This window comes from Solanum stenotomum, chromosome 1 (genome assembly GCF_019186545.1).
Source record: "Solanum stenotomum isolate F172 chromosome 1, ASM1918654v1, whole genome shotgun sequence".
NCBI classification, from domain to species: domain Eukaryota; kingdom Viridiplantae; phylum Streptophyta; class Magnoliopsida; order Solanales; family Solanaceae; genus Solanum; species Solanum stenotomum.
The window spans coordinates 54,577,029-54,601,555 of NC_064282.1; the positions used below are offsets into that span (position 1 = coordinate 54,577,029).

Here is a 24,527-nt window from a genome sequence, read left to right on the forward strand (position 1 = left end):
CCCCCCCCCCCCCCCCCCCCGAAAACCAAAAACTGGACCTGGAGAACAAGATAACTATTGTTTGTCTTTTAAAGAGAAAACAAGGCATTTCCTGAATTTTTTTTAAATCAAAAAGAGCACTTGGAAGCCCACTTAGGGATAAAAACACAGGCTGTTCTTAAAATATTAATAAGCTTCACTTTATTTGTATTTCGGACTAAACCAAAGATAGAGAATCAACTGAAAGCGAAATCTACCTGGAACCTCTTCTTGACAACATCAAGAGGATGACAGACAGCTTTCGCACATGTCCCAGCAGCTAAACCGCAGATGAAAAGCTGGAAGCTTGACACTTGCTCATCACCATGGATAGCATTAGAAGATCTAAGATGATTCCAGGCCTACAAACATAAATCCAATTGTGAGAGACCAAATTGAGAACACTTGCTACATTTAACTTAAGCTAAAAGTGGTGGCAAAAGCATATTCTCACTGTACAACAAATAAGTTAATAATCAAATGAAACTGTAAGTGTATGTGCGAACTACTGACACATAAATACATGTCTCAGCAATCTCCAGAATAGTGCTGCGAATTTAGAGGGTCAGATTTTTCAAGAAAAATAAACCAGTGTAAAATGCACAAACTGCTAGGGTGGTTTAAAATTCTTATCAAGCTAGTCACTCTAATCCTCAGAATGATTCAGGGACAGGACTTCCACAGAAGGGAATTGGCTTCATCTAATAACATTGATGGTATGCCCATTGGTGTCTACAAATGCATATACCACTCTCTCTGACCCAAAACTTGTTAGTTGACTCTGAAAAGTACTTGGATTTCAGAAAAATGTAATTTTAGATAAATTTATGCACGTTTAGAAAATCATAAAACTTCTACATCATAATACTTCCCATGTACATCATTGTTTCTTCTATTTCAACACTTCTTAAATAAATCTAACATTAAGTATCTTTGACCTAAACCTAGCTTAACCTTTTGGACATCAAATCTTTAGGATATATGGAGTACCTTTTTGTGTATTTAGTATTACAGGTAAAAGCATCTCACATAATTTAACAGCTTATGCACATAAATGCCGTCTATGAATTTAAAAGTGTTTCCTTTAAAGTTGTCTCATCTGCAAATATTATCCCCAGTCAAAAATCCAATTCAGTACATTATCCTCGAACAAGTGTCAACAGTATCAAACATTGCAAGTGAGAGACGCTATGAAAGGGTAAGCCTTTACCATCATCCAGCGTTTGAATGTATCATAAGTCCCAAATTGCAAACCAGCATAAGGAACAATCTCAACAAGAGTAGGTGTCAATCCAGAATACAGTCCTCGAATGCCACGAGTTCTGAATATATCAACAGATGCAGCCCTCATGTTTGGATAAACCTGTTAGTTAGCATACCATATAAGTCCCATGAAACCTAGTTAACATGACTGCAGAGAAATAGCATACAAAATGGTAAAACAACAAAATTTGAAGTGTTAATACTTATATCTCACTTGACTTTTTCATCCGTAAAAAACCCCACTAAACTTGAATTTCTGATCATTACGTGCAAACTCAATACTTGCATCAAGTAGGATGAACATTGTGATTAATTGTAATCACTAAAATAAGTCTATGGGGAAACAATGAAGACAATGACATTGCATTCTTTTACATCAAATTAAGAAGTATTGCAAAATGGATTCTGCAAATTCAAGTGTCCAATATCAATGTATTCAAATAATGATGTCAAAAGCATTCAGATGGACAGTAAGTTTGTGTATTTTCTCCCACATGCATGACTTGACAACCGAGGACCACAATCGACACTGTCCATCCAAGACTATATTCTTATTCGATTGTTTATTTGACATGACAGTGATCAATCAATCAATCCACTACATTACGTCTATCTGTAATTTGAGTGAAAACACTGCATGTAATTAGAGGTGAAGGTGAATTTGCCAATCTTATCCCTTTCTTATAGAGATAAGTTTGTAAAATTTACCCAATACAACATGATTTGCATTGCAAGAGACCTGGTTCAATCAATCCACTACATGTCTACGTCTAATCTGTAATTTGAGTGAAAACACTGCATGTAATTAGAGGTGAAGATGAATTCGCCAATCTTATCCCTTTCTTATAGAAATAAGTTTGTCAAATTTACCCAATACAAACATGATTTGCATTGCAAGAGACCTGATTCCCACATGTATGAGCACAGTTTGTATTACATGCAACAAAGGTTATACTATAGTCACATATCACAAGTGATGCGTACCTTTGGCTCTCCTTGAGAAGCTAAAATGGTTCTCAAAAGATCAAATGGATAAGAACCAACAGTAGCTGCACAGCCTGCTAATGCTCCACTGATGTAAGAAAGATAAGGGCTCAAGTTAACGTGATCCTCTGCATCATAGAAAAGAATGCCATCAGATAGTGACGCTTACTTGAGGGAAGCACAAAATAGCTTACTTAAAGACATCTTTGAACAGCTAAATATGTAAATCAAATTCCCGTACTGAACTTAGACTAGATAAAACTTCTTTATGTAGTGAGATTATAAAAGCACACATGGTGTAAAAGCTATACAACTTGTGACAGAGGAGAAAAAGGGTGAACTATATATAAAACCTAATTAATCTACTCGAGTAGGTCAGACTACTGTACAGACCTGACTTTGAAGAGCCACTAGCAAAAGTTTTCAACTTGTGCAACACCGCAAATTGTATTGCAGTGTATGGCATAACCATCAGTAAAGCAGGGACGTTACCCCGCCAAAATCCCTGTCATGTGAGCAAGGGAAACAGAGTAAATTTGAGAAAACTGTGCAGAATTTCAAAAGATACCATTCATCAAAATCATTAAAACTAATAAGTAGAAACAGATCTTGCGCTGATCCCCATATACAAACAAGTAAACTTAAATATGTGAAGAGAAGAAGGACAAAATTGTTGGACACAGAAATATCAAACTTTAATTATCTTCTGAGGCACAAATAGATTAACACCATAAATATAGAACGTGGACTGAACAGAATCAGTAACCCCATCAGCGGGCCTTTTTTGGGTAATTTAGTGTGAGTTTGCTATAACGTTCATCAATTGGAGAGAGAATTATTTTGCAAGGAAGGAGCCACAAGCTTGAAATCAACAATTAGACAAACCCCCCACCATTGCTCGTACCGGGATTTGATAACACCTCAAAAAGTTTTCATCAACTGAGTAGAAAAATGACAAGAAACAACATGTATAGTAAATTAAGGATAAAGCTTTTTTTTGTCAAAAAAAAAAGTAAATTAAGGATAAAGCTGTGAAAAGGAATTTTGACAACAAGAAGTCATAGAGTGCATGCCTTAATTTTTTTAAAACTACTCCCTCCGTTTCAAAAAGACTGATCTCCTTTCATTTTTAGTCTGTTTAAAAAAGAATGACCTCTTTCTTTTTTTTGGTAACATTTTAATTTCAGTTTTCCACGTGGCATGTTTAAGGTCACAAGATTAAAGGGCAATTTTGTACATTTGACATAACTTTAATTTAGGATCACATGATTTAAAAGTCTTTTATTTTCTTAAACTCCATGTCAAGTCAAACTAGACCATTCTTTGTGAAACGGAGGGAGTAAATATTTTTCAACCAACAAAAGAGAGTACATTTACAAATTTATTTGAGTGCAAATAAAAAAGCTAACAAAGCATAATTAGTAATATATCCAAGTCTCAAAAACTCTGTGACTAACACATGCATCAAATAATTATTAGATTCCTACAAAGTCCTCAATATGATAGGAAGCATACCGGTAAACCTTCTTCTCTGAGTATGTCTTTACTGGCTTGCAACATCCCCGTGTATTTTGAATTGGAATTGCCACATACAGTTCTTGTAAGTAAGGCCCACTGGGTAGTGGGTTCCAGTTGAACCTGTAAAAAGATTAGAATATATCAAAAACATCAGCTCTTTTTGTACTCTTTATATATATATATATATAAGGAGCTTTCTATGTACAATTGTACTTGATATACACAGAAAATCAAGGCAATTTTTATGTTATTGGCTATCCCAATAAGAAGGTCTGATGAAAATGAAGCAACGAAGAAAAACTGTCAAAGAAGAATGAGAAAGGCTGGATTCAGCACCATAGAGACCAAATACCAACTACTCTTTTATGGAAGGAAGTTTGTCGAAGAATATCATTTTGAAACAAAACGAGAATTCAATAAAGTAATTGAGGGTTTTCGCTGTTTATGGCCTCTACATGTAAAAGTGTAAGCATTGAGCTTAATTAGTGGAATGTTTAAGGGTTCTTTATTGCACATGAACGCAAATCGTCCTACAGCCAAAATTAGAGATTCAATAAATGATCAGGCCAAGTCTGAGAAAAGTAGGTCATCTCTGCAATCACACATATTCCTGATGTTATGAAACTAAAGTTTGCAAATTTGATAATCTCAAACTGTTGTTCTGACTGCCTTTTATAGAGAAGTCAAAGCATCATCATGGTAACAAGGATAACACTCGTGAGAGAACCTAAAAAAGGTCAATCTACAAGACTAGTTCTAATGGGCTAAACCAATTGTATAACCGTGTGCCCTCCCCGACTGTTTCAAACTTTTAACAATGATTAATCATGAAAGCAGACAGGAATATCCAATTCATCACAATGTTAGAAAGATGACTCATCCTTTTATGACTACTGATCATCTTGATCATAAATCTGATTAAGTTTTCAGGCAATACTATTACCAGTATTTGTATAAATGCTAACCACAATAACAATAACAACAACTACTATTACAAGTTTACAACACCTCGAATAAGGCTGGATGCAGTAAACATAAACAAGAATGTCTTACCTGGAATCTGATTTTAATAACATCAAGAGGTGATGTTACAGTCCTGGATATACCACCAGAAATTGCACCAGCCGAAGCATCTATAAAAGCTCTTTTAAGCTGCCCCGTCTCTTCCATCTCTCCTAAGGCCACCACAACAACTATCTGCAAACCCAAAAGAAAACACACCCCTTAAGTTGAAACTTCAAAAAAATGGAATTCAACAACAACATACCCAGTGGAAACCCAAAAGCCACCAAAGGTAAAGAAACCACAATTAGCAATATGAGGTAATTTACATATTGTATAACATCCACAGGTATGTAATACTACTAACGTAAAAAAAAAAAAAAAAAAAAAGAGTATAATATACTGATCTATACATAGAAAAAGAAGCAAGGAATTGGGTTAAAACAAACCACAAGCATGGATTAATTGAGAGACTAATTAACCTCATAAAAACAAAATATGTAGTTTGATATATGGATTTCTAATTGAAAACGGACGGAAGATAATACCTGAGAGGAGTCATGATTGAAGATTTCAGATTTGAGAGCTCAAAGTATATTATTGCGACCCCCTGGATATTATATATCTCCAGTAATCCACCAAAACTGAAAGAGGGATTTTGGCGCAATACGGAGCGGGGCAGCAGCGACCCGGGAAACTTCTTAGAATGGAGAAGAAGAAGAAGAAATTTCCCGGGTTGGTGGCTGTGGAGGCGAAAGGCTAAAAAGTTGAATTTAATGGCGGTTCTGTTTACCTGAAAAGCAAACATAAAAGGAGGGAGATGAGAGGAGAAGCAAATATTCTCTTTTTTTCCATTCGCCAAATCATTTCTAAATTATTTATTTAACTTCTCGCATTATTTTAATTAGGTTATCAAAAAACATTTCTCAAAAAAACTTACATAATAGACATTTATCATAATATAAATACATATTTTTATCTAAATTAACCTTCTCTTTTCTTTCACAACTTCCATAGCAACCATGTGTTTGATTTTTTATCTCATTTATTTTTGGAACAATACTTCTCTCAACTATTGAGAATGTTAATATTAGGGATCAAAATACATAATTAAATTAAGAAAGGTTGAATATGTGTAATCAATTTTTTTTTTAATAAATAGAAGAGAGCACTAATTCAAGGATTGAAACAGACTATTCTTCTTTACCCTTTTTTTAAGTGGCTTCTTGTTCTCCTTTCAAAACTTTTTGGGGAAAGGGGTGACCAATTAATAAGGGAAAATATCTAACACTTATTGGTGGCTTTTGCACGTCGGCCTCTCTAAATTAGTACAAGAAAAGTATATATTGTTGGAAAACATATTTACAATAGAAAAAAAAAATTCAGAAATCATATTGCATAGATGAATAATTATAACAATTAAAGTATATAACAGAAATACCTTAAAAGGCAAAAAAAAAAAAACCTTAAAAGGCCTTAGTAGATATCTTGAAACTTTCTTACTTGAATAGACTCATGATTAATTTTTTAGATTAGGAGAACTCTACTTATAAAGACCTTTTTTTGGGTCCAAATCTAGAATTAAAAACATGTCTTTTTTTTTTCTAAAACAAAATATAATTTTGAGTTTTAGCTAAATATGAACACTAGATGGACCATAGAATTAATTATTTTTGGTTTCTATTATGAAAATAATTTCAAAAATAAATTTGAATTATTCGTATCATAATAAATTACAAATTATACCACTATATTTTTGTAATTGCACTTCTCCATTTATATTTTGAAATTCTCAATTAAACACTAATGTAATTTCTCATGTTAAGATTATAGCTACTAATTAATAAATTATCACTAATGAATTTAATTTAATGATTAAGATATTTTTAGAGTAGTGCTTAACTTATTTCATGTGTCAAATTCATAAATCCACCGGCTGAGTTTGCACATAAAAACTTGGGGATAAGACATAAGTACCTTCTAAACTATGAGGGAAATTTCAGCGATACACTTTAACTTAACTCGGGTCCTATTATCCCCCCTCCCCCCGAACTCATTTTTTTTGAATTTTCGTACATCTTTTATGCTGACGTGGCACCTTCAACCAGGTAAAGTTGTTTGTGTGTATAACACGCACCACAACGTGTGTAAATATTATTCTTTTTTTAAAAAAACTTTTTAATATTTTTTTAAATACTTCTTATTTTCTTTATTTTGTATTTAAACTAAGTTAATACATGTAATTTTATTTTAAAACAATGTCTTATATTTTTTTTTAAATCATTCTTTTAACTTCATTCGCTGTTTTTTCTCTTTTTTTCCTATTAATTTTATTTATTCTTTTTATTTTCTTTGTCTTTTATTTTGATTGATTTCAAATTTAATTCCAAATATCTTGTATTTAAAATAAGTAAATTTGAAAAATATTTTAAAATAAGTGAAGAAAATTAAATAAATATATAAAAATTAAAACGTTAAAATTAAAGGACACTTTTTAAAAAAATTACAAAATACCACATAATTTTAAAATTAATTAAAAGTGAAGATAAAAAAATAATAAAAGAGGAAAAATATAAAAAGTCTAAGCGGGGATGAAAATAAATATTTTACAAATAAAGAAATATAAATAATGAAATATATATAAGTTTTAATGTAAATAATTTTGTGTACTAATTAATTATAATAGACCAATTAAAAAGGATATATATCCAATTTTTTTCGTTGTTCACTTGCATGCCTTCAAGAGAGTGTGCACACTCTCTATGCCACGCCAACATTTAGGATGTATTTGTTCCATTTTAAAATCGTTTAGGGGGTAATAGTAACCTAGTTAAGTTTAAGTGTATCGCTGAATTTTGGTCACAGTTTAGAGGCTCACTTATGCCTTATCCCGAAAACTTATAAGTTTATCATAAAAAGGTACATAATTGATCTCTATAATGAGATGTAGATTACATCAACTAACTAGTTATTCACCAATATATATTATTTTCATCCAATCTACCAGACATACTGATCCTTTCAGGATCTCACCTTTTAATAAATCAAAACGATATTTAATATATACAACTCATAATAGTTATATCAAAATTGAGAATATAAGTACATTTAATAGTTTAGAAGATATGTTTTTGTCAGTAAGTCTAAAACAACTATCCATATTCATTCAGTTCAATACATACAAAATGCACTAGGACAAGAAATCGAAACAATATCATTTTTATAATCAAGATATATTTAATCTTGTACTGCAATCATACCGATAACTTGTCCAATTTCCACTATAGATTGTAAACAAAATATTACATATAAGAATCGATACACTAAATTATCTATTATATATAAGTAAACGGACACATAAATGAATATGTCCATATATTAAATTTTTTATTAAAACTGAATAAATAATTATTCTGTAATAAATATTATATCGAAACACATGGTTAATAGTATATATTACATAGTTTATAGTATATATCTCAACATTCAAAAGACATTTAAACCTTGCGAGAGTCCCATGACTCTTTTGAATTGATATTAATATATTATTTTTAGCCACCTGACATAGTGAATATAGCTCACTCTCTTAAAGAGAGTGAGAAAGAGAGAGAGAGATGAACAAAAAACATATCTTTTACATATTAAAAGTATTTTATATGTTTTTCCTCTTTTTGTTTTACTTTTTTCTTTTCTGTTTAGTTTTTTTGTTTCTCCTGTCTTCTTTGTCACTACGGTAAAAGTGAGTTTGTCACCATCAACGTTTGATTTGTTTTAATGAAGATGATCAAAAGATAATAAAAGCAAAAAAGAAAAAATGAAGAGAAAAATGATCATTGTTAGTCATCTTTTTATCCAGTAAAAAAATTATTTATTGACGACAATGGCAGATTAGTGGTGATTATCCAACAGTTGATTCGATTGTCGAAGGAGGAAGACGTACTATTTTGTGGTTTCGCGATCCATAAGATGAACAAATAGTTCCTAGTGAAATCTGAGAAAATAAAGCTAGGAATAAACAGGAGTTAAATAAGCTTGGCAATAATAAATAAATATGATGAAATTACGCAAGTGTCATAGTCCTAAGCTCTAATTACTTTGTGAACAACTCCTACGATTTCATTCTCATTTACTCATATTACTTTAGTTATAATTAGTAGATTAAACAAATAAATAAATCTCTTGTCACGATCCAAAGTACACCCTAAAATGACATGGCGTATAAGACCCCGAGATGCCCTACACAAGCCACTTGACATACATCATATAATAGAATTTAAAAAGTTCAAAAGATAGTACTTCATATAAAAGAGTTTTTCAAACAAAGTGGAAGTCTAACATTTGTCTCAATAAGTCATCTAATACATCATAAGGAAAGTGATTGGGAAGTAACTCATACATCACATACAAGTTCTGAAATTGAAATAACAAAAAAAGCTATAAAAGTGACATTGTCCTTGAAAAGTATGAGGACTCACCAAATCTTCAAATCTCTAATGCAATCAACTAGCCACGAATGGAAGGATAAGAATCGTCAAGCCCTACATTAGTGAAACAATGCAGGAACAAGTATGCATTAGTACATGAAATGTACTAAGTATGAGGGGAATGCAATAAAACATGAGACATGATCATAAAGGGACATAATCGAAAACATGAAATGCATGACCAAGTTAAAACATAGTAAAATCATTTAAGAAGATTCATAAAGCATGAACATGGTCAATGCATCTTTAATTCATAAAGGAAGCTTTATAAAACATTAGAAATTTACTTAGTTTTGTGGAAAGTTTACCGTTAACCGACATATAGACCATGCGAGTTATAACATGGAATCCAGTGTCTACCCCACACCGAAGAGGAGTGTCCTACTTGCCAAGGTAAGGACCATAAATATGAGCTAAAGTGGATACATTAGCTAATGTCTATCTAAGACAATCATCCTATGATGACACATAGGTATGTGATAAGGAGATTGCTACTAAATATCCGACCTCAAGCTACGGGAGAGCTCCCATCTCAATATCCTCTCGGTGCTAAGAATAAATCCCACGGATTAGTCATTTATCTTAACTTATCTTATCATTGTGAGACATGGGTAATCACCACTTGTCTTATTATATGATAGCTCTCATGCGTGAGAAAACCTTCCATCCATGCTCTTTTCGTAATAGCTTTAAGGCCCATAGTTATTCACTTCATGCTAGAAATGCTCTACTACTAATGGAAATAGTTTTGAAAGTGTGATCTATAGTCATTGATGACATATCCTTATACCATACTAATCAAGACCTAATTTAGGAAAATAGCCCAAAAGGCATTGAGGGCAGATATAGATGTCATTTATATCATGTGGCCAAGCTTAATATAACATATAAATACCTTCATCTATAAGCTTACTTGAGTCATATACATTACTTTCATAAAAACATGCATAATTTTATAAAACATATTAATATATTCAAGCTACTTCATAAATTCATGTAAATTATGATTCATAGTCAAAATTCATAGATCAATGCATGGGTTCACATGAAATTGGTTGAAAAACATGTAATTAAGTCCAAATCATAAAATACGATCATAATAAGGCAATTGAATCCATACAAATAGAACCTACGAGGAATTGAGTGAAAACCTAATCAATTTTGGAAAATTGAATTGGAAATCGGAGAAACCTTGGGGACTCAATGGGTGAATTGAACCCATAGATGAACTCCCTACATACCTTGATTGAAACCCTAAGGAATGATGAACAAAGAAAACTTGAACTTGAGGAACCCTAACTTCTTCTGCTTCCTTGATCAAGAGAGAGGATTTTTGGAAAGGATGAATTTGGTCAAGTTTAGGGAATTTAAGAGAATGAATTGAAATTGGTAGTTTTTGGGGTTAATTCACTTTTATAGGTCTTAAAATAGGGTTTAAGCCGATCTAGTTTGGGTACCAAACACTTTGGGAAAAAACCAACATGACCCTAACTTAAAAATTGACGAGATGACTTAGAAGAGGGGTTTCACGGGCCGTCTAAGGCTTCACGGGCCGTATATCTGATCGTGAAGCTTCACCTGCCCGACATGACTTCACTAAAACGGGCATAACTTTTTACTACGAACAAGAAATGAGGCAAATTTGGTGGAGTTGAAAAGAGGACTCAAATATCTTTAATTTGATAGGTCACGGGCCACCTAGTTCATTTTGTGGTGAGATATATGATCGTTTGAAATTGAACCAAAAATCAAAACCTGATCAACCCCTTTCACGGATGACTTCACAGTTCGTGTGAAGCTCCACAGACCGTTTAGGCAATCGTGGTCCTTCACAGTAGCTTGGAGGAGGGAGATTTGTGCCTCTTTCCATGGACGACCTCAAGGTTTGTGTGACACTTCACAGACCGTTTAGGCACCCGTGGTCATCCACAATGGCCGGGTGCAACACTACGATCAGGGTGACAGGTCGTGGTCCTCTAAATGGCCTGTGGATCCCTCTGTGGTTTGCTCTTCTCTCTTGTTCTATCCTAGTTTAGATTTTTGAGGTGTTGCATATCTCTTGGCTAAATAACACTTGTTCTCATAATAATAACAATTAAATCAGTAGCTAGTCAATAATTAAGTCTTGGTGAGATCGACAAACATGGTTATCTAAACAATTACTTATTACTTGCAACTATGTACACTTACATGTGTGGAGGACCACACCTACCTTATGGGATACTCTACTACATTAACTCGCCACCTCTTTCAGGTTGATATGTTCTTTGTTATGACAAATGAAAATGACCTGACAGTGTAAATCATCCATATTATGATGCATATTGCTTGAACTCTTTTTGTAAGTGTCCCTTTACCCATCAATATTGTTCACTTTATCCCGAATATTAATCTAGTAAACACCTTAAAATAAAATTGTTACAAGTTTTGAAATTTGAAAAATGTCAAAAAGTTATTTTCACAAATTTTACTCTAAATCACTAAAAAAAATTCAAAAACTAACTTCAATTTATATTCATGTTCAAACGTAACTCTAATTATATATCCAAAACTCACTAAAATTGTTGAAATGTCTTATACAAACTTTTTTACAGCTTGCCTACCAAAGGGGCAAGGCGAAACAAAAGGCCTTATGGAGCTAGAGGCAAGCCGAATATCACGACCCAAAAACAAGGTCATGATGGCATACACCCTGATAATCCAAATTGGTGTGTAAGCCAAAAGAAATAACACATACGAGACTTCCAAAGGAAAGTCAGGCCATAACAAAAAGAAATGAAACACAATAAGAAAATTTCCAAAACCTAGTATCATAAGCATATCTAATACATTTCTAGAATGTGGAATACATCTCAAGTCTTCAAAAGTAAATTAAAGACTTTAAAAGATAGATGGAGACGAATGACGATTCGGAAAGAAGGATCTCACGCAACTCCGAATGAGAAGAAATCGTTAGATCCAATCGACCACTACGAAAATCACCCTGACTAGGATCTGCATAAAAAAGATAATAGAAGTAGGGGTGAGTACAATCCACATGTACTCAGTAGGTTAAGACCCACTGAGTATAAATAACTAAACAGACTTAAGAAGTAAACTATAAACGCTTCCACATGTATACATAAAAGTCCAATTCTGATATCGGTGCCACCAATTTATATAATAACGATGCGAATAAAATAAACACATAAGGATATAAATAATACTCGAATTTACAGATAAACAAGTTACACAACACACCAATGTTGGTCAATGCAATGCAATGAGATGCTGAAATGATATGGTGGAATCAATGTTGTCGCACAACCTATCGTATACACTTTGTCGAGCTTTAGCTTCCAGACAAGGACCCATGGGGGACTCATAGTCCATATACCAATCTCGAAATCTCAATATCTCATCAACTTGTCACCTAGCTCGTGGTCAAGGATAAATGTAAGGTGTCTCATTTTTCTTCTAAAAAAATAGTATTTCTCCACTTTCTCATATTTTCATGAACAATGATATGCTGAATGAGGATGAATGCATCACAAATACATACATCACAAAGGCATAATCAACTCATCAAGAATTTTGAATATCATAAAGTTTCCAAACTCGATAAGTCATGAAACACACCCTTAAATGATAGGGATAGTAGAAGAATCCATTTGAAATCAGTTTTTACCATTTAAAAAACTTTTCTTTCATTTTAAGATGAACAAATATCAACTCAAGTCCCTAATTTGGGCATCCCAATATCAAATATAACAAATAGGCTACTTAACCCCTCACTTAGGCAAATTCTCAATTATCACATATTTTCAACAATAATTAAGGGTGTCACATGAGCCTCGATGCAAGCTAAACATCACAAATAGACACCATACAGGCAAAACAAGAAAGTCAACACTTATCCACCTCTAAACTCATACCACAACTCATTTCACACTTGACTTCCTAAGAAGGATTAATTATTCATCTCAATCTAAAAGAGGGATAACCAAATCTATCTCGAAGGTCAAAACTTCACCCGGACAACTCTACCGGAGCACTCCCTAAATCAAATGATCCCCAACTATCAAGAATGGAAAGAGTTCATCAAAAGGAGTCCAACAATATCCATATTGCTAAGGTTAGGAACCGGGGGTAAAATAGTCCAAAAATCTCTTCAAATATGGGAAGGGTAAAATCAAATTTTTATTTAAAAATTATGTTCTATTAGTAACAAGGAATTTGTGGTTGAAAAATCCATTAAAATCGAGTAAAAAACAAGTTCCAAATCAAGAAATTTATTCATTTTTTAATTTGAAAAAAAAAACAAAACCCACATTTGTAATCTTGATTTTTAAGCGTTTTGGAAGAAGAAATTCGAAGAAAACAATATAAAATCGATAATGGACTTATATGCACAAGTTTTTCTCAAGAAAATGCTTTCAAAGGCTCCCTCCCAAGCTCCCAAAATGAAAAGAATGATAAAAGAAAGTGAAACGGGAAGAAATGAGATTGTTTTAGCCAACGAAAAGAGTTGTTGACTTTCTGTTGATCACCTTTGATTGTTGACCACACATTGACCGCGGTCAACTGCACCAACACTAGAAAAAAACAAATTTCTATCTTATTAAAGTCTCTGAACAGATCATTGAGATTCATTCAGGACCCGATAAAAATAAACCAAATATGCTATCCCACTAATTTGATATTTCGAACTCAATAAAATTGTTGGATTTCCGAAAAAATATAGTTATGATAGAAATACACTTCTAGACCTCTCTTTGGCCTAAAGTTCAACTTCTCGCTCAAACACCCAAATCTAAACCTAAGGCCTCGGAACTATAACCAACTACCTTACTATATCAAACTCGACGTTTCTAACGTAAGGGAACTAACAGAATCACCATCCGATGATCGGATCTCAAAATGTTGACCAAAGTCAACTATATCAATATAATTCAACTGAAAAAGGCTAAAAATCACCAAAATCTCACCCGATCGCATCAGGGACCACACTAACCATTTCCGCAACGCAAACAAAACATGAAATGCTAAGGGGAAGGGAAAAATGGTCATTTCACAAATAAAAGCAGTTTCTCAAGAAGTGGGGCGTTACAACGAAGCCCATTGCCTCGTGCTACGAGGTAGACCAACCTTGGATATTTTTTTTCCTTTTCTATCCCAACTTGTGGGCCCTCTTGGGTGTTTTTAAATAGTATAAATATCCATACTTAGTAGTTTTTTTTAGGAGAGAGCGAACGTATTAGGAGCACATAACAAGATTGGAAGCGAACTATTACTAGGGTTACTTCTTCATCCTTTGCATAGCTATTTTTTTTACTTGTTTATGAATTCTAGCTTTTGTAATAAGATTACGAATGGATAATCTATCTATATAGAGTTATAGCCATAGTATGAACATCCTAATTTATGAATTGTTTGTTATTGTGTATTCTACCATCCCTCCCTTGTTTTCTTAATTTTATGCTTATTATTTTGTGGTTTTGCGATTCATAAGATAAATAGATAATTCCTAGTGAAATTTGGGAGATTAAAGTTAGGAATACACATGAGATAAGGGGACTAGGGTTCGTCTGCGGACGAATTGATGGCTATGATGAAGACATACCTAGTTTAGCCTACTTGACTTAAATTCATAAATGCATTCAAATTGATTTAACTATACCCACTCAATGATGTAATTAGAAGGCTAATCTGAGTAGGAGATTAGACGCTCAAGAGACCATGACCATATTATCAACCCTGTGACTCAACAAGTTATTAGTAGATATCTTAAATCAATTTAACAATGATAAACAAATATGATGACATACGAAAGCAACATAGCCCTAGGCTTTAATAACTTTGTGAACAACTTTTATGATTTCATTCTCATTTACTCATGTTACTTCAGTTATAGTTAGTAGATTAAACAAACAAATAACTCTATCTTTGAACTAAATAACACTTGTTCTCATAACAATAATAGTTAAATAAGTAGCTTGTCAACAACCAAGTTCTTGTGGGATCGATAATCTGATTGTTTACACAATTACTTATTATTTGCAATCACATATATTTACATGTTCGGATGAGCACATCTATCTTATGAAATATCCTACCACATTAACTCAACACCTTTTTCAGATTGATATGTTATGTGTCACAACAAATGAAAAATGTCGTGATGTTGTAAAAATCATTCTTATTATAATAATATTAATTTGAACTTTTTTTATAAGTGCCCGTTTACCCATTGATATTTCTCACTTATTCTCGAGTATTATTTTGGAATTTATGTTGAAACATATATATATATATATATATATATATTTTTTTTTTTTTTTAACCAGAATTTATGTTGAAACATAACTCTAATTTTAAAATGCTTTTTCAAGTATTTTTTTTCCTTCAAATTTTTCAATTTTTATATCCAAAAGCTCACTAAAATTGTTGAAATGTCTTGTACAAACTTTAGTGAAAAAGCAAAGTAATAAAGGTTAGAAATTTGAGAATGAATGAGATGGTGCCACGGTGACTGTGAGTAGTAGCAGCTAGTTAAGACTGGGAATGCAATAGTAGTACGTATAACTGAGCACACTGCAAGCAAATAACATTGCTAGTCGTGCCATATTCGATTCACCCATTCATATCCCCTCTCTCTCTCTCTCTTCCCCTTTTCATATATACACATTAATGTACATGCATCTGTATGCAAAATTAGCCATTGTTTAACAATGAGAAACAAGAAGAGTGTTGAATGCTTGCAGATTCAAAGGTGTGTGAGCCTTTCTAATTTTTTTTGGTGGGGTGGTGGTGGTGGTTTACCATCTTGCTTACACTATAACATGAATTATTTGAGAAATAATTTTGATGGTTGCTTGTATGGTTGCCAAATTTTGCTTCTATTAAGCTATCTAAGCTTGTTGGGGGTCTTTTTCATCTGTTTTTGGCCCACCTCTTGCTTTGATTTTTCATCGTATTGGTGTTCTGCAAATGGCTAATAGACACTATTTAGAAAAGCTCTTCTTTTTCTGTTATTTAGCATTTTACTCTTATTTTTTTTTTCTTATCGTTGATGTCTGAGGAAGAAAAACTACATTATACTGGAAGTGCTCTAGAATTGGGATTAAGGGGTTTTCTTGGTTGTAAATGTGATGTTTTTTGCTGTTCTATTGTCAGAATTTTTTTTACAGTGCTAAATTGGGCCTTGTGGTTTGGTTTACATAGTTCTGTAATGTGATTCTGTAGCTTTCTTGTGTGGATATCTTAGTCTTGCATTTTGGTGAAGTTACAAAATGTGTGTATGTGTGTGAGGATGTTGTGTATTTCTTGTTTATTTGAGCATACATTCTTCAGGGATATTTTTGTTTAGACTTGAATGCAAGTAAGGTTTGTTTTTCATAATTTTGTGATCATGCATTTCTGTAAGAAACTACTCCTAATGTTTTTTTAGGGGATTCTGTCACTTGTTTAAAGGGTTTCAATTTTCTTGTTCTCTAAACCACTCCATATGTGTTATTTGAGTAAGGATGGTAAGTTATCATATTAGGAAGTTCTAATTCTTTGTTTCTCTGTAGTTCACTGAAAATGGAAAGTGACAAGTCAAAAGGAACAGGACCTGGCTCTATGGATATGTACAGTCTGGTTAAGTTTAGGTTAACTTCCTTAAAAGAAGAAGAATCAAATAATATATTTGGAGTTGGAGACCTTGTTTGGGGAAAGGTAATGTCTCATCCCTGGTGGCCAGGACAAATATACGACGAGAGTCTAATACCTTCTCCAGTATGCGATGCCAAGAGAGATGGTTCAGTTCTCGTTGCCTTTTATGGTGATTATAGTTATGCATGGCTTGATCATAATCAAATTATCCCTTTTGAACCTCATTTTGAGGAGAAGTCAAACAAGTCGAAAATTCAAACTTTCTTTGTGGCTGTTGAAGAAGCTATTGATGAGCTGAAAAAGAGAGCAGTACTTGGCTTGACTTGCTCCTGCCTGGGTAATTTTCAGCCTACAAGAATTGAAGGACTTTATAAAGTTGATGTGAGCGGGTATACACCTGGGACTATTTATTCATCAAAGCAGATTAAAAAATCTAGAGATGGTTTTCATCCACATGGGATGTTTTCATTTGTAAAGAAGTTGGCCATGTCTCCAAGATCTTTGCCAAATAATGTTTATGGGATAATTAACATTGCAAAGGTTACTACTTACAGAAAAGCGGTTTTTGAAGAGAATGATGACACTTATGATCAGGCATTTGATGAATTTGAAAAAGGTGTTGACACCTATGTTCAGACATTTGGAGTGAAAGCCTCAAGTTCAGAGGATCCTGTAGAATTTTCGAAAGACGGGAATCAATGTACCGGTAATATTTCATACTGCATGATTTATTTTCTTGACCATTGTAGTTGTGTTTTTTTTTTTTTGTTTATGCCAGGAACAAATCCTCTTTTTAATTGCATCACCTGAGAAGATTCAGATGACTAAATAGGTCACCTACAGGCTACATCTAGAGTATGTAGTTGTATAGATGTAATCAAGCTTGGGTGGGCGTTGCATTTTATTGTCCTTACAAACAGAATTTTTCTGAAGCATAAAGTGGATGTTAAAAGAAGGAGACCTATGTATAACGGCGCATTGAATTTTACTGTCCTTACAAATAGAACTTTTCTGAAGCATAAAGTGGATGTTAAAAGGAGTCGACCTACGTATAATGGCGAGCTATAAACTTTGATGTGCTTGTTCTGTCGGTCATTTGAAAGTAAGACCAACATCTGGCCAAAAACCAACAAATGTTGCTGCTATTCTGCTATGAAAATAATCTAATTGTGGATTAACATGTCTTTCCTAGCCCTTAGGTGTCTTGAATACAATACTTCACCAGGTAAAATAGTGTGCATACACCATACCTGTTTGTGCTTTCAGCTTTTCTATCAGTGCATCATCCAAAATTTCATTCTCATGGTCAGTTTGTTTTGGTTGTCTCCTCCTAAGTGCTCACTCAATTGGACAAATGTTTGTTTCTACAGATTTATCGTGCATTCTATTGCCTATTTCTTATCCTAGATAAACACTAGTATTCCATATTTAAATAGAGAACACACTGATTTATTTGTTTGTTGTACCTTTCCTTTTGATGCATCTGTATCGAAAGATGGGGCCAAATCGTTTGAATATCAAGGGGATTCCTCCAAGAAGTCATGTAAAAGAGAAACTAAAAGGAAGAGGAGGGAAGAGTCTCCACCAGATGACCAGGGTCGTAAAGGCAAGTTCCGAATGGATGCCTTCTTTGACCATCTAGTAACAAAATCAGGTGAAGAAACTGAGAAACATAACGAGCTTAATGACTATGGAGCAGAACTAGGAAATGTTACTGATGCATTTAAGCATTTGAAGCAATCCCCATCAACTTTTTACGAAGAGAGTTATTTTCCAGATGAACATGAGAAGACTAACAAAAAGCAGACGCTCTTGAATTGCCAAGACGAAGAAGAATTGAGGGGCTTCAATTCCTTGCATATGACAAAGAAATATGGTGACCAAACACTTTTGACACTCCAAGGGGATGACGTTGACATCCAATCAACATTGTCAGTGGAGTCTGAAAAGAAGTTCACTGAGGAGCCTGAATGGAAAGCTGAACCAACTATGCTGGTAATAAAGTTCTCTCCTCAAACTATGCTTCCAACTGCTTCAGAATTAAAAGCCAAGTTTGGATATTTTGGGCCATTTGATGAATCAGCACTCCGTATTTCGTGGGGTTCAGCAACATGTCAGATTGTATTTCTGAACAAGTGTAATGCTCAGGCTGCATATGACTATGCAGTCCAAAGTAGAAGCTTGTTCAACTCTGACGTGAACTACCACTTAATAGACTTTGATGATTCAGAAAAGTTAATGGGAGAATGTTTTGATGACATTCAATCGTTTAAAAGTGAACCACATCATATGTCATTCCAAGAGTTGCCTTTGCAGTTCGATACTGAGATGAAGCCATTACCCAAGGAAAATTCAAAATGCAGGTCTGATGTAGAAGAAAAGGCATTTCTCAAAAGTAACACAGATACTAAGTCCATTGTTTGTGACTATCCAGAGGTTGATGTAAAAGTCAATATTGATTCTGAAAACAGTCCAGTGGTCCTTTCTGAAATTTTGTGTGCTTCAAGTCCCGTTTCTTCTAGCATTCAGTATGAGCACAAAGTTGGCTGTCTGGATGAGACTGTTGTTGCCATTAATGCAAAATATTCCATGGATGAGGGATGGAAGAGTCATTATCAACAAAATCTCAGTGCCATTAGCACTTCAGATTTGTCACTTCAACTGGCTAACCTTTTCCGAAAGTGCAATGAAATTTTGGGTGGAATTGATGAGTCACAGAACCAGTTCAGCAACCAGAGTTAACTCAAATGAATGATAAGATTTACTGTATGTATGCTGATGGGAAGGATGAATGCGGAGAAGAAGAAAAGAAAACTTATGATATAAAGCATTATATATACTTTGTTTATGGCTAGTTCTTATTTACTTTTATCTGTTAGTGATTTTCCCCGGACCTTTTAGTAGATTATGCTGATTTCAGACTCTTGAACCAGGCTTCTTGACATCTATTATTGGCGATATCTTCATTACTTATGTTCTCTCATAAATCTACTTTGATATGTGTTGTCTGAGCCTTTCGGAAACATCTACCCTACCTCCATGAGGTAGGATAAAGTCTGCGTACACTCTACACTCCCAGACCCCACCTATGGGATTTCACTAGTTATGTTGTTGAAACTAGGCTTCTTGACAGAAAATTGTATGAAGAGAAGTTTATTTTTGCTCTTCTATACTTGAAAATGGATTAGAGCTAGCTGTGGCTTCTATAAGCAATTTAAACTCTATTGATTGGTGAGAAAATCTAGTATTCACCAAAGATTTTTCAGTACTTGCTTTCTTCAACTTTGATTTTTTGGTTTGGTTCTCGATTTTAGGATCCTAATATTTCGGTGCATCGAAGAACTGAAGTTAAATACTCTACATACATTCAAAAAAACCAATTCTTTACCTTTTCCATTGTCTAGAATTCACAGTTGTTGACATAATCTGAATGAATATTATGGAAATTTAAGAGCAAGCTCGAGTTCTGCATCTAGTTTGATAGCAATTCACAGTGCACGATAAAGAAGCTACATAATACATAAAGACATAAAAATAACATACTGTTTTGAAACTGATAACTGGCTTGGATCAAAAAATTTGTCACATCAAAAGTTGTGCCTTGCACGTAATTTTACTTTGTAGTCGCTGCAATAATTTTAGCTGTTATAAGTCACTAGCTTGGATTTAAATCACATACTGTTTTGAAGGGACGAGACTTTGTTACAGGAAAAAAGAGATCTCCACATATTAGTTGGTTTCAGAATGAGGTTAGGGTTTATAGTTTAAGAACTAATTCTTGGAAAAGTAGATTCCTTCTACAATTAAAATACTTAAGACCTTAATCGATTAACTAAAATAACAAAAAAAAAAAAAAAGAGAACCTTAACCAATTCTAGCTAGGAAAGGATTCAACTTAGTTTTCTTTATTTCCAATTCGAGCTAGGAAAGGATTACAATATTTGCATTCTATAAATGGGAAAAGGATAGATATACCTCCGAACTATCGTAAATGGTATGCAGATACCCTTTGTCATACTTTTGGGACATTGGTGCCCCTGCCGTCCAAAAACTAGAGCATATATACCCTTTATACGAACGGACATACATGTGTCATAATCTTATCCATCGATCCGACATTTATTAAGTATCGGATCGACATATAAGATTGTATCACGTGTCCCTATTTAGTCTTCCGTTAGAGTGAAGGGCATATATGCTCTAGTATTTGGACGGCAGGGGTACTAAAGTCCCAAAAGTATAACGGAGGGTATCTGCATACCATTTACGATAGTTCGGGGGTATATTTGTCCTTTTTCCCTTCTATAAATTCCATAGAATCTGTATCAGATTGCAGTCATGACTAGCATGAACGTATTGTCTGTGTGCGTCATTCACAAAATATTGTCTTACTTTAGTTTTCAAGAAGCAGCCAAGTTGAGCCTTGTCTCGAAAACATGGCTACAGGCTTGGTTAGCTCATCCCAACTTGGAATTCGCCTTTCCTTATGGTCTAGGTGATGATAAAATAGTGGATCAAGTCATAGAGAGATACTGCCAAACAAAAACCACTATTGAAAAGTTTCAACTTTCTATTTCAATTCCTGTGTTTCATCGTCGTATTGTTTTTCCTCAAATAGATAAGTGGCTCCGCATTCCTCTTCAGAATGGTATAAAAGATTTAACTTGTGAGGTTTATGAACCCTCATACCCCTTCCCTATTTTCACATTCTTGACAACAAATTCTTCAAGACAATTGGTTCTCTTAGGATGTAATCTCATGGTTCATTCATTATCTACTGTTACTACTACTCAACTTGCAAGCTCTCATTCTTTGAGAAAGCTTTCTCTAACTCAAGTTCAATTAGACGACAACATGCTTCGAGCTATGCTTAATTGTTGTCCCTTGATTGATGATTTCATCATTGAGCATTGTCATTCATTGACAAATATTGAGCTGCAGAATCTTCAAAATATCAAGTCAGTCTCTATTAGTTGCTACGAGAACCAGAGTGTTAAAATCCAAGCACCAACTCTACAACACTTGTTTTATTTTGGGTGTTGTTGGAAAAAATCCCCTATATTGGACATTGTAGAATGTCAAAATCTAAAATTTTTACAGCTAGCAGATATGTGGATATCTGAAGGATTTCTCCAACACCTTATTTCTACATCTCAATTCCTTGAGAATTTGGCATTAGTTAACGTTTCTACAAGGTTGGAAAGGTTCAAAATTTGTGGGAGTCAATCCCTAAAGCTCTTGACTATTGACAATTGTAATGGATTATGGGAGATTGATGCTCCAAATTTTGTATCACTCGAGTATGATGGAGATTTGATTCCTCAGCTTAAAATTGCAAAAGAGTCTCACCAATTGAAAAATTCACGAATAAGTCATCATAGGTTGAAAAATTTGAATGTTGCATGGTTTGGTGAGTTGAGGGAAATTCTATCAAAGTCGACCTCTTGGTCTCTAGTTTTCCTTAGATTTTGGGAATGCAATGAGAACAACACAAACGATTTGGTACTGCACCATACAGTTGCAACCCCCAAAGTGAACGATTTAACTTTATATATAGAGTTGTCCAGCGGAAAGTACCCAACACTTGTGGATGCTTTGCTATGGAGTTGTCATCCTAAGAGACTCACCCTAAAATCAAATATTGAAAAAATTTCTTGTTTCATGTATTGGAATGTTTGCGTCCACTAAGTACGATAGGACTAGGTCCTCAACACAATTATAATGAATAGAAAACAAGTACAGAAAGTAAAGATGACACACGTACTTTACGTGGAAACCTCCTTGCTCAAGGGAGTAAAACCACGACCTATCTCACATGACCATTTCTTCCACAATGGGTAGACAAAAGATTGTCAGAGATAGACACATATTTACTGTAGAGATTGTAGGGAGGCTCTATTTGTCTACAACCTAACCCCTTTTTGCTGTTGAACTTTTGATGTGCTAAGTTAGAGAGTATCTTATACGAATCAGTCCATTTGAGGGAGTGGTTTAACTCTTCTTTGATCTTACATAAATCCTGCACTAATTGAGAGTTTCTTTCAAGGGAGGCAACTAACTTAGACGCAAAGGTCTTCAACTTCTCTTCTAGCTCAATCTCAAAGTTACTGAGTTTTCGCTTCCCACCCTCAAAGGTACCAGGTTCCTCGATATGCTGCAAACTATCAATCTCTAGAAAACTTATCCTAACACTCATTTCAGACATTTGAAAGTTAAGAGCTGCATTCCCATCCTTGGATAAACTCAATTTTTTACTTATTATCAGATTATCAGACGTTAGTTCATCAACTGAGTCAATTAATACAACAAGTTTTCTCAATCTTTTAATTGAAAAAGTTTCTAGATAATTTTTGAGATAAAAAAGGGTTACCTCATCGTGATTCTCTTCATCGTCAGATTGTGCCATTAGTGATAAAATAGAATTGAACACAACTTCATCATCTTTCACAGCCATCATCGACACATCTTCATAGTTGTCTCCCTCTTCCTCGGATTCGCTGGATGCATTTCCCCAGAAAGCAAAAGCTTTCTTCACTAGTTGATCATCATGAGCCTTTCTTTTGGCATAGTCTAGGACCTGGTCCCTTCTTTGAGGTCTAAAGTCCTGAGTTTCCTACTTCTGACTTGGACAATCCCTCATAAAATGACCAGGTTTGCTATATTTATGAAGGAGATCATTTGCATTTGCTTCTCTACTGGTCGAACCCTTCTTTTGAAAGCCTCTGTGCTTCTTGATAATCTTCTGGAACCTTCTAGTGATGTATGCCATTTCATCATCCTCCCCAGTCCTCGTTTGAAGATGTTTTCAAGGCCACTGATTTCTCATTCTTTCCCTCCTTCATGATTGACCCCTATTGTTTATTCAACTCGTAGGTTTGGAGATTTCCAATCAGTTCATCCATGGTGAGCACCTTCAGATATTTTGCTTCAGTTATAACATTCACTTTACTCTCCTATGACTTGGGAAGCACTTTGAGAATCTTTCAAACTTGTTTGCTTGGTGGAATAGGCTCGCCAAGACATCTCAGTTCGTTGGTTATGGAAGTGAACCTTGAATTCATCTCGTGAATGGTTTCACCTTCCTTCATACAGAAGTTCTCATATTAAGTCGTAAGCATATCGACCTTAGACTCCTTCACTTGTGTCGTTCCCTCATGGGCTGTTTTGAGATAGTTCCATATCTCTTTGGCTGTCTCGCAAGCAGAGATTATGTTGTACTCATCTGAGCCAATTCCACATACCAGAATCTTCTTCGCTTTATAGTTCTTCTCTATCTTCTTCCTGTCCGTTTCATTGTGTTCCTTTCTGGTTTTAGGAACCATTTTAGTAAGCTCTCCATCTATTACCTCTCTTGTGGGAATGTAAGGTCCATCAAGAACCACGTCCCATAGCTCAGTGTCTTCAGCATTGATGTAGTCATAGATGTGATTCTTCTACCAGCCATAAAACTGTCTATTGAAACAAGGTGGTCTGGTGGTTGACCGACCTTCTTCCAAGTTGGATGGAGCAACCATTCATTCAAGATCTTTTCTTTTCTTGGTGTTACCCAAATAGAAAAGTCAAGCTCTAATACCACTTGTTGGAGTGTATGCATCCACTAAGTACGATAGGACCAGGTCCTCA

At 34.3% G+C, this 24,527-nt stretch overlaps 3 protein-coding genes across 4 annotated transcripts in view; 2 read left to right on the forward strand and 1 right to left on the reverse strand.

Moving 5' to 3' along the window:
- Positions 1 to 24,527, reverse strand: part of LOC125853815 (mitochondrial thiamine diphosphate carrier 2-like) — a 216,221-nt gene that overhangs the window by 1,308 nt on the left and 190,386 nt on the right. The window contains exons 1-7 of one of the 2 annotated variants that reach the window (XM_049533570.1): positions 5,334 to 5,595; positions 4,837 to 4,980; positions 3,781 to 3,903; positions 2,659 to 2,770; positions 2,266 to 2,393; positions 1,229 to 1,381; positions 237 to 380 (exon numbers count right to left, since the gene is read on the reverse strand). In XM_049533570.1, coding sequence (XP_049389527.1) covers positions 237 to 380; positions 1,229 to 1,381; positions 2,266 to 2,393; positions 2,659 to 2,770; positions 3,781 to 3,903; positions 4,837 to 4,953 — 777 coding nt within the window. In that variant the 5' untranslated portion in view covers positions 4,954 to 4,980; positions 5,334 to 5,595. Of the gene's footprint in view, positions 1 to 236; positions 381 to 1,228; positions 1,382 to 2,265; positions 2,394 to 2,658; positions 2,771 to 3,780; positions 3,904 to 4,836; positions 4,983 to 5,333; positions 5,596 to 24,527 lie in introns of those variants that run through there. The other variant, XM_049533571.1, reaches the window with a different exon arrangement.
- Positions 15,908 to 19,854, forward strand: LOC125853784 (PWWP domain-containing protein 1-like). Its single transcript, XM_049533536.1, has 3 exons — positions 15,908 to 16,020; positions 16,823 to 17,610; positions 18,400 to 19,854. Exons 1-3 carry the CDS (start codon positions 15,980 to 15,982, stop codon positions 19,644 to 19,646), a joined length of 2,076 nt encoding a protein of 691 aa, XP_049389493.1. The 5' UTR covers positions 15,908 to 15,979; the 3' UTR covers positions 19,647 to 19,854.
- Positions 21,243 to 22,592, forward strand: LOC125854354 (uncharacterized). Its single transcript, XM_049533875.1, has one exon. The coding sequence runs from the start codon at positions 21,243 to 21,245 to the stop codon at positions 22,590 to 22,592; it is 1,350 nt and encodes a 449-aa protein (XP_049389832.1).

Excerpts from the sequence above, each read along its gene's own strand:
- LOC125853784 (XM_049533536.1), top strand. The coding sequence starts at position 15,980 with ATGAGAAACAAGAAGAGTGTTGAATGCTTGCAGATTCAAAG. Across the intron at positions 16,021-16,822 it reads GAATGCTTGCAGATTCAAAG|TTCACTGAAAATGGAAAGTG; the intron begins GTGTGTGAGCCT and ends GTTTCTCTGTAG. Across the intron at positions 17,611-18,399 it reads AGACGGGAATCAATGTACCG|ATGGGGCCAAATCGTTTGAA; the intron begins GTAATATTTCAT and ends CTGTATCGAAAG.
- LOC125854354 (XM_049533875.1), top strand. The coding sequence starts at position 21,243 with ATGACTAGCATGAACGTATTGTCTGTGTGCGTCATTCACAAAATATTG.